General features: G+C 31.0%; 1 protein-coding gene across 1 annotated transcript; it reads left to right on the top strand.

Moving 5' to 3' along the window:
• The first annotated feature begins 15,045 nt into the window (after positions 1-15,045).
• On the top strand, positions 15,046-16,178 carry LOC120255030 (myb-related protein 308-like). Its single transcript, XM_039262949.1, has 3 exons — positions 15,046-15,300; positions 15,393-15,522; positions 15,718-16,178. Exons 1-3 carry the CDS (start codon positions 15,168-15,170, stop codon positions 16,103-16,105), a joined length of 651 nt encoding a protein of 216 aa, XP_039118883.1. The 5' UTR covers positions 15,046-15,167; the 3' UTR covers positions 16,106-16,178.
• Positions 16,179-16,633: the final 455 nt, after the last annotated feature.

Here is a 16,633-nt window from a genome sequence, read left to right as displayed (position 1 = left end):
AAAAAATATAAAAGTCCTCTAAGTCATTGCTACAAAATAAAAATGTAATTAACTAATATTTTTCATCAACATAAATGTAGTTTTGTAATTAGCATCACAAATATAGTTTATCTAACAAATAATAAAATCTTCTTAAAACAAAGTGGATAATCTTTAAATTAAGAAATATCTATATTAGTGACTTCACAAATGCTGATCTGATCACCATCATCACAACCCCAAAATATATGCAATCGATGGGGCACAGATAATATCATTTCCGCTGTAAGGAAGCGCTCTTGATCTGTTAAATTCATTTTCTTCAGTTCATTCATGAGGCTCCTCGAATCATCAAACACATCTTTTGCAACTCCAAAGGCGTCTGCGACTCGCTCTAATCGTTACATGCTAGATTACGGCCACTTATTAAACCCCTTTCCCAATTCGGATATCTTTGTTAGTAAGGATATTTGCTCCTCTAATTTTTTTCTTGGTTGACCTTCCGCATAATCATGTTTTCTTCTAGATTGTGATTGGTTGATAGATGTTGATTGGGTGGAATCTACTCTAATGTCATTATCATCATCATTAACATCATCATTTTGTTCTTTTTCTTCATGATCTAGTTCCTCAATAACATCAGTAGGGGTAACAACATCTTTACCAATAGCACGATCCTTTCCAAAAGCATAAGCGAGCTTATCAAAAAGTGGGATTGGTGTATTCCTGAAATCCTTTGTGCTTGGATGATGCTATAAATAATTCAAAATGAATTTTTTTTAATTTATCAAAAATAAATAATAAGAAAAAGTTGAAATTAACTAAGTAAAAAATAAACACCAACCTAAATATAATCAGCCCATACAGAGTCATTATCTATAGTAATAATTTTTTTCTCATCATCCCAACCAAAACCACTCTGATTTAGCATATCATAAACTGTGTTATAAACTGCCCTTAATCTTTTCATTGCAGACTCAATGTGAGGTTTCACCCTAATTCCACAATTAGGAAATTTTTGTTCCATCTTTATCTCAGCCATTTTCAAGGTATTTGTTTTGAATATCCCATTATCAAGTCTTTGATTTTCATTCACAGCTTCAATCAAAATATCAAGAAGTGCTTCATCCTCCTTATTGGACCATTGCCTACGATCTCTCTTTTTTTTTACGCTTTGCTGAAGAGTGCCCGTAGACTCCATTCCTAACTCATTACCAAATAATAAACCAAAAATGTTACCAAATAAAAAATAATTCATAACATAACCAAGAAATAATAACTTTATTGATGTTCCAAAATATCACATGGATGTTCCAACATAAATCAAAGAAATAAAATAATTATTCAATCACAAAATATAAGATAAAACTAAAAATAAATAACTAGTAATAAAATAGTCAACATCTATGTCTATTAGCAAGAAATTCATTCCACATTTGTGTTGCTAAATTTTCTCTCCAAGTAGACCACTCATTACTTGTTTCAATTATAGTAATATGATCACCATCACCAAGTGCCACATCCACATTGTGAAATTGAGTTACCCATTTTGCATCTAATTGCGCTTCTATTGGATCAGTAGGCATTTCCCTTCTAATAAAATTGTGTAAAAGACAACAAGCAATTATAATGCGGTTTTGGACCTTGATTGGGTAATAAGATTGAGTTCTAAGAATAGCCCAATGCATTTTTAATAATCCAAAAGTTCTTTCTATTACATTTCTTGTCATAGAGTGTCTCATATTGAAGAGCTCTTCTTTGCATATAGGTGTATAGCCTTGTCTCAATTCACTACGATGATACCGATAGCCTTTATATGGAGCAAGAAATCCTTCGCAATTTGCATATCCAGCATCCACAAGATAATAATACCCTATAATAAATTAAAATAGTTAAATAGACTTCTAACTTATTACTCATTAATAAAATTATAAATTGTCTCACTTAAATTTTTACACAGTAGGAACTATTAAACCATTCCTCCCTAGAAATGGCATCTCTTAATACCCCTTGAATCGATCTTGATCCTTCCCATCCTAGTAACACATATATAAACTTCATATCTCTCCAACATGCACCTAGGACATTGGTAGATATATCTCCTTTTCTATTATGATATTTGGGTTTATCAATTGCTGGTACATTAACAATGATTTGTGTTCCATCTAATGCCCCAAGACAACCCTTGAAACAAATCACCAACAAAATGTTATAAGAAACATAGAACTAAACTATTAATTATAAAATGGATTTAAAGATATGATATACAATCAACATACCTTAAACCATTTCCATCTTTCATCTAAGCAATCTTCTGGAACAGGATCTTGTGCTCTAAGAAGTGTCTCTTGCATTCATAAGACGGTATTTAACACTAAATTAAAGTACATGCTAACTGTTTCTCCATATCGTTTAAACATAAACTTAATAACACGATTCTTAGAATGATGTCTTAATATATGTAAGAACATAGCCACTTGTTCTTCAATATTTACTTGTACATCCTTTTTTAATCTTCCATTATTATGAAGGAGGACACATAGTAACCGGAAGGCCTGAATATTCATACGAAGTTGATCAATGCAAGTTTGATCATCTTTGTTAAACAAACTCTCTAGAAATGCACTCCTGAAGCCTTCTCTAACTATTGGTTGATACCTAAGAATATTACTTTCATACAACCATAGTGCACAATGACTCATTGACATAAAAATTATAAAAAAAATCCCAATCATCTCTGAAAACCTTAGCTCCAATATTAGATATGACATAATCTCAAGCTGCTTCTCTGAATCCATGTTTACCTATATAAATGATATAGAACACATCAATTTCAATAAATAGAGAAATTTATATATATCTATGTTTCTAGATACTTACATATAAATATTTTCAATGATTGGATTTAATAAAAACTATTAAAATGTGGGAATATATCACTCATCTGTTAATCATAAATTATTTGTATTGGAAAAAGACACCATAAAGAATTGTGAATAACAAATAACTACAAGTAATTTTGCAAAAATATATAAATTATGATATGCTCCATTAGCTTATTTAATTTATGGCATAGATTCTCATTACTATAATAACATTAATGTTGGTATAATTGGAAAGCTATAAATACTCATGATTTTTAGTGGCCAAGATGGGCATGTTTGTAAAATCCTCAACCATTACAAAGCATATTCAATCAACAATCCTCCCATCAATTAATTATTATAAACCCAGTCACTACAAAATAAAAGCCATGAAATCACCCATCTTCTACTATACTACTATTTTTTTACTATTGCTTTGTCATGGCTTTTCAAATTTAGTGGTCAAGATGGGCATCTTATCATGACAAAAGCCATGTTTGTGATAGTCCTCCGATGCAAACAATTCACAAAAACAAAAATTAAATTACTAAACATATGAGCAAACAAGCCCCCACACACACACACACACACACACACACAAAATACCAATCGGACAATAACATACCACCAAAAAAAAAAATCAAAATATATTACAATTTGCTAGAAAAAAATAACCAAAAATCCATAAATATAGCAAATTGAATACATGACATCGAAATCAATTAAACAAAAGATCATCCGATTAGAAAAAAATTAAGACATGATAACAAAGCGATATTTAAATTAAAAATAACTTGTTCATGCACAAGATCGTCGGGAGAAACTCTTCAACCGCTTAGGATGCGAAAAAGCCTACTTAGTGAAATTAGCGTCCTATTTAGTTGTTGATAAGCTTTTTGTCCCAAGCATCAAAAGATGGAAAAAAGGCATATAATCAAACCCTAGATGAGTTTAATAAACCAAAAATAGGGTAAAAAAATAAATTTAAAATTTTTATCGTATCCCACATGTTTCTATCACGACTCCCCCACGAGGTTTAGTATTATGTCCCCGATAGGATAAATTGGGTCAATATGATAATATTATCAAATCCTATTGGCATACCAAACAAAGGAAAATAATAGGATATGATAGTCTATCATATCCTATGGCCCTTATCATGTCTACCAAACCGGCCATAAATGTCGTAGAATTTGATATATCCACATCATTCTCTTGAATCTTGTCTTGAATTATTGCTTGATGATCCCGTTTTGGGTGGTATCATAAGCTTTGATTTTTTGTTTTTAAACAATGCTTCATTATTCTCTTGAATCTTGTGTTAGTTTTCTTGCTCGATGATCCACTTTAGGTGGTATCCGGAAATTTGTATTTTAAAAATGGCATATGCTCATCATGTTTTTTGTAAATCTTGTGTTCTTTCCCTACTCAATGATCCAGTGTTTAAGTGGTATCCTGAGATTTGAATTTTGAAAATGGGTTTGTGATTTGGATGTTAGGTTTTTACAATTACTATTTGTTTGGAAATTACTAGAGTAGAGAAAACCATAATCCTATCAAGTGTGATTTATAGGGTTTTTGAGATTCATAACAAAAACCACCCTAATTTAGTTCCTGAGTGTAATGAACACTCTAATCCTACTCCTACCAAGAATTATTTAAGGTTTTCACTATTTTTTTTTTTTTTGATATTTCTGAAAATCAATTATAGAAACCCTTGTTTGATGGTTCATTTAATTGGAAAAGTGGTTTCCATGTTTTAGATATGGTTTATTTGGATTTCTATTCTTGAGATATGGAAATGCTAAATTGATTGGCAATTACAAATATTATGTTTGGAAACCTTTGATGACATAGCAACCCTAATTTTATTGGCTAATTTGGCTTAAAAGTAGTATTAATCCTAATTTTAATAAGTTTAATCTGATTAAAAAAAATTGTCTTACATTAAAAAAGGGAAGAAAAAAATCTAAAACAACCACATCTTTTTGTATAAATTTTATTTAACTTAGGGTTAAGAATGAAACACAATGACTAAAAGGTTGAGTTAAATTTCTTTCTTTTTTTTCCACACTTTAAAGGTTTGCAAGGGTTTCTGAAATCCATTAAAAAAAAATATTATCCTATTGGGCATCTTTAAGGTTTTCAATTACGTGGATTTCTTTTACTTTTCCATTTTGAATATCTATTATAGAGACCCTAGTTTGATGGATGATCTAGTTTGAAAAGTGGTTTCCATGTTGTACACTTGAAACATAGAAATATAAAATTGATTGGCAATCACAAAATGTAGGGACCGAATATAAGCGATGTCACGAACAAAATAAATAAAGAATAATCGCTGAAAATAAAAGAACACAAAGATATTACGTGGAAAACCCTAAATATTTAGGGGTAAAAACCATGACGAGGATAGAAGAATTTACTAAGTGGAAAAATTTTCAAAAATTACAAACTCTCTAATAATAAGGAGAAAACCCGATGACTCTCTCTTATACTAGGAGAATAAACTAACTCTCAAAATATTTTCTCACACTTTTCTTCTTTAATTTTCTCTCACTCTCACTTTGCTTCTTCACTTAAGTTGCGTATCTTTACAATTGTCATGAGGGATTTATATAACCCCTTCAGCTAACAAACCAGAGATCTAGGGATCAGTTTTTGATCCAAGGGCTCATATTGATGGGGTAGGTGGCACCTACCCCCAAATAATATAAAATATTCTTCCACTAACTCTCTCCACCTACAACCAAGTCATGACAAAGATGAAAAAATGTCATCCTTGCCATTCCATGTTGGTGGAGAAAGTTGAGTGTGACAATTGGTTTGAACCAACACTTTCTATGGATGATCTGGTTTAGAAATAGTAATAAGCCTCAGTAAAACTAGTTTAATTTTGTCCAATTTTATTGAAATATCTTTCACTGGTTATGATGCCACATTTAGTTTATATTATGCTTACATTATAGTTAGTATTTGTCTATCAATGTAGAACCAAAGCAAGAACAATAAGGTAGAATTAGAACTTGTTTTTAATGAACAGAGCAAGAGTAGGACCAAAGTTGGGTCTTCTAGTTTAGAAATATTGAACAAAGGGGAGGAAAAAATGGTACAGTTGAAAATTTCAATATGTGAACAATTTATTCCAAAGGCCGGTATAATGCTAACTTCTAAAGAGGTTTACCATTTATATATTGAGTATACTTGGTAAAAATAGTTTGATATTTAAAAAAAATACAAGATCAATTGATGATGGAAAGTAAAAATATTACACACTCGCTTGTGCGAAAAATGGCAAAAGGATATCAACTAAAATTGTTTCAAAGCAAGCCTAGCCACTAAAATAGGCTTTTTTTAATTTTTTTTAATTAATTACCAAAATAGGTATTTTTATATTTATTTACCAAAATAGGCATCTTTCATTTTTTTAATATTAAATTTTAGTTTTTTAAAAGTGTTATGGGTTTCACTAGTTTTTTAATATTAAAATTTTTTTTTTTTAAAAACCAAAGCGGGTCCTACTAGTTTTTTAAATTAAAAAATAATTTTATATTGAATCTCTTATAATATCATAAAATTTCTTATAACTAGTTGTATTCCCACTTCTACTCTCCTATTTCTACTTTCACTAATTCTAACAGATTATTAATAATTTAAATAATTTTAATATTTTTTCATAATAATAATATATTAAACATTCAAAAATTTTAACATGTAAAAATTACTCCCACAAGGCCACAACTAAAATAGACTCACTTGATATTTTTAATGGACAAAAACAATTACATATATTATAAAATGATTCAACAAGTACAATATTTAGATTACATTACGACATACAATTTGGACCAACTGCATTCGGACAATTTCGACAACTGTGACCTTCATTACACATAAACCACAACGCATTGGCTGGCCACCTTCCTTATGTCTATCTCATTATGAATTCTAGTGGATTTTGGGCGCCCTGAAGGTCTTCATATTGTAAGATCAGTACATAGACGTGGACCATTATAGGAGTTCCAATATCTCTCATTTGACATTGGCTGAAACTCTTTATGGTATAAATTAAAAATTGTCTCAAACCTATAAACATTATATACGTATGCCTGCCAATGTAGATGAATGTATGCGCACGCTGTAAGAACATGGCAACAAGGAAAATGAAATGCTTGAAACTCACCGCAATCACACCATCTTCTCAAATCAATGCGATAATTCCACCTATAGCATAAAGTGTTTCAGCCAATGCCAAATGAGAAACATTGGAACCCGTATAATGCGCCACGCCTATGTACTGATCTTACAATGCGAAGACCACCTTCAGGGTACCCAAAATCCACCAGAATTTGTAATGAAATAGACATAAGGGAAGGCGGTCAGCCAAAGCTTTGTGGTTTATGTCGTAATAAAGGTCACAGTCGTCAAAATTGTCCAAATGCAGCTGGTCCAAGTCGTATGTCGTAATGTAATATAAATATTGTACTTGTTGAACCATTTTATAATATATGTAATTGTTTTCGTCCATTCACAATATCAAGTGAGTTTGTTTTTAGTTGTGGGAGTAATTTTTACATATTAAAATTTTTTAATGTTTAATAGCTTGTTATTATAAAAAAATATTAAAATTATTTAAATTATTAATAATCTATTAGAATTAATGAAAGTAGAAATAGGATAGTAGAAGTGGGAATAAAACTAGTTATAAAAAATTTTATGAAATTATAAGGGCTTCAATGTAACATTGTTTTTAAATTTAAAAAACTAGTTGGACCCGCGGTGGTTTTAAAAAAAATGAATTTTAATATTAAAAAAATAGTTGGACCCGTACTTTTTAAAAAAATAAAATTTTAATATTAAAAAACTAATGGATCCCACAACACTTTTAAAAAAATTAGTGGGACCCGTAGTTTTTAAAATAAATTGGCAAGCCAAGATTAATGACATTATTGCCAATTATGGATGTTTTACCATATCTCATGTCAATTTAGAGCATGCTCTGAGCCACAAAACCTTATTTTCAAAAGTGTAATAAAAAGATAAATGCATATGCCAAGAGATGGTTTGAAATAGATAACCAAACAAGTATAAGTTTGAGTAAGAATTTCCATTCCTTGCTGAAAGCGATGGATATGGAAATTTGACATATATTAAAAAAGATTGTCAAAACTATATTGCGAAAACAATGCAGTTTAGGCTTAAAGTTAGGGTTATTGAGGCACTTGGCAATTATTTCTCCCGCATGCAGAAGAGAAATTCAATTTTTTTTTCATTTATTAATATGGACAAGGAAGATCATTTAAGATATGTATTTTGGTCAAATGCAAGGTCTATAGAAACCAATGGTTATATATGATATACCCATTGGTTCTTTTATTGAGAGTTAACCATTATAATCAACAAACCGTATTATTTGAAAGTCTACTATCAACAGGAATATAAAAACTTACATTTGTTTGTTCAAATCTTGGTTAGAATGCATGTCACACAAGGTCCCTAAGGCAATAATTATAGATCAACGCATGGCTATTCAATGTAAGTGATGAGAATTTGGAAAGACCATCCTAATCTCACTTTAAACAGGCATGCATTAATTTGTAATTATCGCTTGAGGGACCTTGCTTGATATGAATTCCAACCAAGATTTGAACAAACAAATAATAGTTTTGTATCTCCTTTGGACAATCGACCACTGCGCAAATAATACAATTTGTCCATGATGGTTTACTCCAACAAAATGAGCAAAAGGTACATCATACTTATTAGTTAAATATGTTATGTCAAAAAATACAACATCACCAAACACTTTACAGGTTGTTATAGACCTTGCATATGCGCAAAATACATTTCCTAAATGATCTTCCCTTTTCATATCAATAAAATGAAAAATTGAATTTTTTGTTGCAAGCGGGAGAAATAATTGCTAAGTGCCTAGGCATCCCCCACTCCCAGCTTGACTTAGCTTGACCTATCCTTGCTTCAGCACTATAGTTCCGACAATTTTTTTTGTATATATCAAACTTTCATTTTCACCACTTTCAATAGCTAAAGAATTGAAATTCTTACTCAAACCTATACCAACTTGGTCATTTAGTTCAAGCTTTCTCTTGACATATAAATTTGTTTTTTAATACACTTTTGAAAACAAGATTTTTTGGACCAAGTGTATGACTATGCTTCAAATTGACACAAGATATACTAAAACGTCCATCAATGCCAATAATAACATTAATCTTGACTTGATAATTTGGTTTAGTAGATAGTCTTGGATTAAAATAAGTTTTCGCATTAGATATCCTTTTGTCAATGTTAATCTTTTAACTTTCAACATATTTCAAACTTATATTTCTCTTTGTAGTACCAAAACGTTTCTTGCCAAGTATACTCAACATTAAGATTGTAATCTTCTTCAAAATTTAGTATCATGTCTGCCTTTAGAATAACTTTTACACATCTAGAATCTTCAAGCTGCACCATTTTCTCTTCTCTTTATTCAATATTTCTATACTAGAAAATCCAACTTCTGTTCCATTCCTGCTCTATTCAAAAAACCCAAGTTCTAATTCTACTATATTGTTCTTAAGATTTGGATCTACATTGATACACAAATAACAAGTAACAACTAAATATAATGAAAACTAAATGTAGCATGTGAAAAGATATTTAACTAAATTTGACTGTTGCAGTGGCTGCACCAATAAGTTTGACGAGATGAGACTAATTTTAATGAGGCTTATTATTGCTTTTAAACCAGATAATTCATCAAAATTAGGGTTGCTATATTAGCATAGAACTCCAAACACTTACATATTTGTGATGCCAATCAATTTAACATTTTTATATCTTAAGAACAAAAAATCCAAGTAAATGAAATCCAAAACATAAAAACCACTTTTCAAACTAGATCACCCCTCAAACTAGCGTATCTATAATAGATCTTCACAATTGAAAAGGAAAAAAGAAAAAACAATCCACATAATTAAAAACCTTAAAAGTCCTCCATAAGATTAAGGTGGTTTCCATGGTGGATTTCAAAAACCCTCCCAAACTTTTAAAGGACACTTTCAAGGTGTAAAAATATTTTACTCAAATCTTTGTGTTCACTCTTAACTTAATTTTAACAAATCTATATAAAAGATGTGACTAGCTTAGATTTTTTTACCCCCACCCCCCTTCTCTCTCTCTCTCTCCCCCTTTTTTTAATTGAAAAAAATTAACCAAATTAAACTACTTTTACTGAGGCTTAATACTACTTTTAAAAACAAGATCAGCCATCAAAATGAGGGTTTCTGTATCAGCAAAGGATTCTAACAATCTGCATATTTGTGATTGTCAATCAATTTAGCATTTTTATATCTCAAGAACAAAAATTCAAATAAAAGAAATCCAAAACATGGAAACTATATGAAAAGTAAAAGACTAATGCCATGCTCCATGTCACTCACAAAATCCCCAAATCCAAAAAATGGAAAACTACATGAAAACCCTAACACTTTTGATCCCAACCCTAAAACCTAGCACTAACCCTAATCCCAGGAAGATCCTCAAAACAAATATAAAAGAAACATCAAACCACCCAAGATCCCTACCAAAATCATTCCTTTACCCAACCCGTTTGCATTTACCCAGAATTCCAAATCCATCCCACAAGATTCAAACTCCTTCCAAATTCCACCCAAAAAAACCTAAAAATCCATCACCCAAACCCCTAAATATCAAAGAGAACCAATGTTGAGCTTAAGAAACAACAATAAATCAATAAAAGATGGAATAAATGCATGAAAAAAGAGGAGAAAGTGATAGTTTCGGAGGGTTAGGTGTGTAAGATAAACACTCAATCTCACAAGAATTTAAAACACACACATGAAAGAGAAAGAAGACACACAAGTTGGTTACCCAGTTCGGCACAACCTTGCCTACATCTGAGGGGGCCAAGCCCGGAGAAACAATCCACTAAAAAAGATGATAGAATAAAGAGTACAACACTCCCTTACTCACTCAAGACAAAATATACCCTCTTAAGATTGCTCGATGCCCACTCTCCTTAACCCTCACCAAAGGGTCTTTCTCTCATGGCTCGTCCTAAATCTTCAAGCATGATATCTTATATAGATGCATCTACGTCCATTAGATTCTTCCTCTTTTAGAATTCTCTGTGGCTTTCTAACTTGGACACCTTCCAAAGTTAGATGTTGCAACACTCAGTTGTAACACTGCCCACCTTACTGAACATGACTGAGTTTTAGCCAGTTGCAACCGAACTTGCAACACTTTCAACCCTCCCGGTTCCTTCAGTCAGCTTCATAGCAGTTGACTCATCTCGAGCTCCTCCTACCTGTAACCGCTTCTTTCCTCACGTCACTTCAGCAGGTCCCCTCTCCCGAGGGACGCACCTACCAAGGCACACGCAACCATCTCACCAAAGATGGTCACTGAAGATCTCCCGATCTTCTTTCCAAACTCGGTCAAAGTTTGGTCTTCCCATGTGATCTTCGTTTGAATCATGGATATATTGTTACTAAACTTGATCTCCTCTCATCCGAGTTTAGCCTCAATATCTTCAAGCATGATCTCCGATTATCCATGCTTGGATCTTCAAATCTTCAATCAAATCTTAAGTAATCTTCAGTCAATCTTCCATATATTACTTGTCTCCTTGAATGGCTTAATCCATAATTAGCCTTCTTACTATCTTTTACTCCATGATGCTCTTCTCTCGAAAAATAATATCTCTTTATTAAAAATAGATCTTTTATAAAAGGAGTTTTACCAAAGATATGATATATCATCCTAGATCTTACGAAGGATAGATAAAATCATACCTAATATGTAACTTACCCTTTTTGATGAGATCCCTTTACCTTGATCTTCTTTCTAAAAATAGTTCTTTTCCAATGATCCATTTAGAGGTATTTCTCTAATTATACTCTCCATCATGATCTTCTAAGCCTCATATCTTTATATGCCATGTCACCAAGTTTTAGCCACATCATTATCCTAGTTACTTCTCCTTTTTGCCAAGTCATCATAGACACGTCATCTTCCATTGCCATGTCATCCCTTGACTTATCATATAATGCCAACTCAAGTCTTCAGACCTAACAGAAAGAACTCATCTTGGCACTTCAACGTAAAGGTTTTTGGTGAGCTCCAAAACGCTCCAGTCTTCAACGTTCGATCGGCTCTCTCACTTGAAATGAAGAACATGTGATCATATTCAGGTCACTTTAAATTAAGAAAAAAAAAATGACCGTTAGAATTAAATCAATAAATAATAATATAATTTTATTCCTTTTTTAAATTTATTCTTGTTATTTTATTAATATTTTCTCATTATATACATTTTTTAAACAATATCTCTTAATTAAAAAAAATATATGCAATACCCTTTTGATCTATTAGCACGGATTTATATTCCTTTCTGGGTTTCCTGTGGGAGTTTTGTGTGAGAAATACCTCTCATTCTCCCCCTTCAAAGTTGTATAGCGGGGATTATTTCTAGAAAGTCAGTCAAGCCATCGTAATTGATACACCTCCATACCTTTCTTTTCATTTGCTTTATCGCTTGTCGACTTTGTCAAAAAAAAATAGCACGAATTCCTTGCATAAAATATTTGTATATTTACCGAAAAATGAATTCGAATCTTAGCAATATAGAATGAGGGCACAGATTGGTTAAGATATTAACTTCTTAAAGTGCGTCATACTAATAAATATATAAATAAATAAATAATAAATAATTATATTATAATATTTTAATTCTTTAAATATCACCAAAATAAATAACATAACATACAAAAGCCTAGGTTTCACCGAACTGTTTGTTATTTTATTTTTATAACATAGAATTAAGTTTAAGTGGAGTATGGGTGAATGTAATATGATCATTTAAAACATGTATATATATATATATATATATATACATACATGATGATTAAATTTTTAAAATTTCCGTTTTTCCCTTGGTCTTATTGCCACGTCTATCCATTCCCGCATCCTAAATGATGATCGATGAAAACATAAAGGGCCCGCTTAATCACGCAAAGTTTTTGAGGTACAAACGACGTAAACAAGTTTCTTTTATTCCCTGGTTTAATTTATAAATTGGTGAGAGCACAACACAAGAGGTTGTTATAGTACAGGACAAGTGGATAAAAATTTTTTTAGTGGTAGCACAACCAAAAAGACTAAATCACCCCTCAACAAAAAAATTAAAAAATCACAATCACGACATACCACATCCACATGACACTAGCTCCACGGCCTTGCATCTCCTTCACTTCCTCAACTGATGCACGCCCTTCTTCATTTACTCAATCCTCTTCTCTCCCTCCATCTTCTCCTCCCTTTTGTTTTTTTTGGCCCTCCCTTTTTTCAAACATTTTAGGGTTTCGAGGGCCTTCTTATCAAATAGAGATTTGAATCATAATATCTATATATTTTTGGATAAATAAAAGTGATCAATATTTAGATATTGAAAATTTAAATCATATAAAAAATATACATATTTTTTTAAAATTTTTTAATCCAAAAAATCAAAATTAAAATTTTGTTAAAAATAAATATAAATCTTTTTATATTTTTATCCATGAATCATGGGATAAGATATTCTTGGAAATATCAAATATATATTAGTGAACTCATATAAAAAATATTATATAAAAGAAATTGTGTTTATTTTTTAATAAACAATTATTTTGCATAAATTTTGAAAATACACAAATATAATTATGATTTACTAAGTTTATTAATTATAGAAAATTTAATGAAACTTCAAAATTTATCTTCTTGTGAAGTTTTTTATTGCATAACAAACATAGTACAAATCAGACAGGAACAACATAAAAAATTTTGTGTTGTCTATAGAACATCAAACATGGTACAGAACAAGCAATTGTGGTGTACCACAACTCTTTGTATTGTCATGTACTGCTTATACTGTTCTTAATTATGTATCAAACGGCCTCAAAGAGTTTTTCTAAATAACTAAAATAATTTCTAGTCGATGTAGTTTATCCTTGTGTAAGCTAGTTTAAGCAATCTAAGCATTTATTAGTTTGATCAATCCTTTATCATATAGTATACTTTTTGAGAATAACCACTAGATACTAGATAGCCTAGTGGTAAGCCATTCGAATGGTTGCTGAGTGGAATCCCCCATATTTGCAGTATTATGCACTACCATGGTAAATAGTTTAATTTATATAATAGTTTTATATATTTAAAATATTTAATACTAAAATATTTAATACTATATATAATAGTTTTACCATGCACTACCATGGTAAAAAAAAAATTCAAAAAATTAAGTTTATTTATTTATAATAAAAATCTAAATAAAATGAATAAATAATTTAAAATAAAATAAGTGAATAACACCAATTAGTTTTTTATAGATAATCTAAAAATATTATAAATATATTATAATTTTAGAAAAAAAACATATTTATAGAATTTATTATTTAATCTCTTGACATTCAATAAATTGGTTATATAGTAACAAAAAAAATTTGCAAAAAATTATTGTTCCACATCTTGATTTTCTATAAATTAGTATATATATCATATAAAAAAAATATAGTTTTAGAAAAATATTTATAAAAATATATTATACAAATATTGTTCATCTAATGTTCATTTATAATTGTGGAGTTGTCTCTGATATATCATTGCCTCACGTGTTAATTCTGCCCATATGATAAATTTCCAAGGGTCATTCAGCCACTATAACAAATGAATCACCATAACTATTTGTTTCTTTCACAACCCCCTTGTGGAGGACACTTGCCGTAATTGTAAAAAAAATTACTCTATGAATCAAAGATTACTAAAAAAATTAAAAAATTAAAAATAATGCGATACATAAAATATATACAACATAATGAATATTTTGAAGGTATATGTCATGAATAAATACCGGGTAATGTAAATATATATATATATATATTTAATGAATAAATAAATAAATGCAAAGAGTTAGGCCACCAAACTAGATGGATTCCATCACTCCATCACTCCACAAACAAGAACAAAAGCGATTCTTTTTTCTCTTTTCTAGAATCATTGAAAAGTTTGAACGTGAGGATGAGCACCAAGTGTCGGTGACCCAAACATAAAAATCAAACTTAATGCATGATGCACAACACAAAAATAAACATAAAAAGTAAACCTACCAACCAAATCCTTCTTCTCTTTACAACCACTTAGATAAAGTCAATCTATTCTCATCTTCATCTTCATCTTCATCTTCATCCTCATCTTGTTATACATCTTTATAAATATACACCTCTCCATTGCTCTTTAAGACTTAAAATTTACAAAACCATGGGAAGAACTCCATGTTGTGAGAAAGCTCATACAAACAAAGGAGCATGGACTAAAGAAGAAGATGAGAAGCTCATCTCACACATCAAAGTTCATGGAGAAGGATGTTGGAGATCCCTACCTAAAGCTGCAGGTCATTATCATCGATCATCATCATCTTCTTTTGCTTCTTCATGGACAAGTTCATCGTTTTTGTTTGTAATTGTTTGTTGTCTGTTTTTACAGGTTTGCTTCGGTGTGGGAAGAGTTGTAGGCTCAGATGGATAAACTATCTCCGGCCGGACCTTAAACGCGGGAACTTCTCCGGCGAGGAGGATGAGCTCATCATCAAGCTTCATAGTTTGCTCGGAAACAAGTATAAATTACACCCAAAATTCTTTGCGTGATTTTTTTAGTTCAAGAATTAAAATGAACATGTTGTGAGTTCTGAACCAAAATAAATATAGAGATTCAGTTCATGACCAAAAATGCACTTTCATGTATTAGTATATTATTTTGTTTATCTTTGTGGATATAGTTGTATTCTAACATAGCATGAGCATTTTTTTAGGTGGTCTATAATAGCCAGCCGGCTTCCGGGAAGAACCGATAACGAGATAAAGAATTATTGGAATACACATATAAAGCGAAAGCTTCTCAGTCGAGGGCTCGACCCGAAAACTCACCGGCCACTCACTGGTATCACCACTTTCCGAGCAGAGTATCCGAAGGAGGCAAATGATGACTCTAGTGATGAAGGAAATAGTAGTACACTTAGCACGGAAGACGATAACTCGTCTCTCATCAACTTGGAGCTTTCGATAAGCCTCCCAGAGATTTCTCCAACAATGCCGATGAACTCGAGTGTTGAAAAAACATCGGCTCTTAATGCCTTATGCTTGTGTTACAATTTAGGATTTCAAAGAAGCCAAGCTTGTGCTTGCCAATACCTTCTTTAGACCACTGTAATCTAAACTTTTGAATTGTTAATGGCCTTCAATTCTTAATGCATTCAATGTCTTTTGCTTTTCATTGAGTTGGATGTGAAATGACAATCTTAATCACAAATTAGTGATTAATCTAATTACAATTTAGATCAGTAGTTAGTGTTAGGTGATTAAATGGACCACACTTTGGTGGGTTTCCTATCTTCTCATACCTACCAACTTGTCCTACACTTCTTGTTGGTTATTCATTGAAGAATGAAAAGAAGGCTTTGAAACTTCAAAGAACTTTAAATGATTCACCTAAAAACTTAGCAAAACTAAATCACCTGAGAAATAAAAATATAAATGGATGTTTTCTTCTTTAACTTGAAAGCTACTTTATTTGTCAATATGAAGAGTTTTCTCGTGGAAAAAATAACTGAACTTGAAAGTGTGGTTATAGAATACGCAAGTCAAGATTGCCAGATTTTGAATACTGTAATGAGCTTTAGAAATCATTCAATTCAATCTTTTATATTTGGGAATTACTTTGAATCATTC

This window comes from Dioscorea cayenensis, unplaced genomic scaffold (genome assembly GCF_009730915.1).
Source record: "Dioscorea cayenensis subsp. rotundata cultivar TDr96_F1 unplaced genomic scaffold, TDr96_F1_v2_PseudoChromosome.rev07_lg8_w22 25.fasta BLBR01000798.1, whole genome shotgun sequence".
Taxonomy (NCBI): Eukaryota; Viridiplantae; Streptophyta; class Magnoliopsida; order Dioscoreales; family Dioscoreaceae; genus Dioscorea; species Dioscorea cayenensis.
Note: the sequence above shows the minus strand (reverse complement) of the source record. Positions and strands in the feature narration are given on the sequence as shown.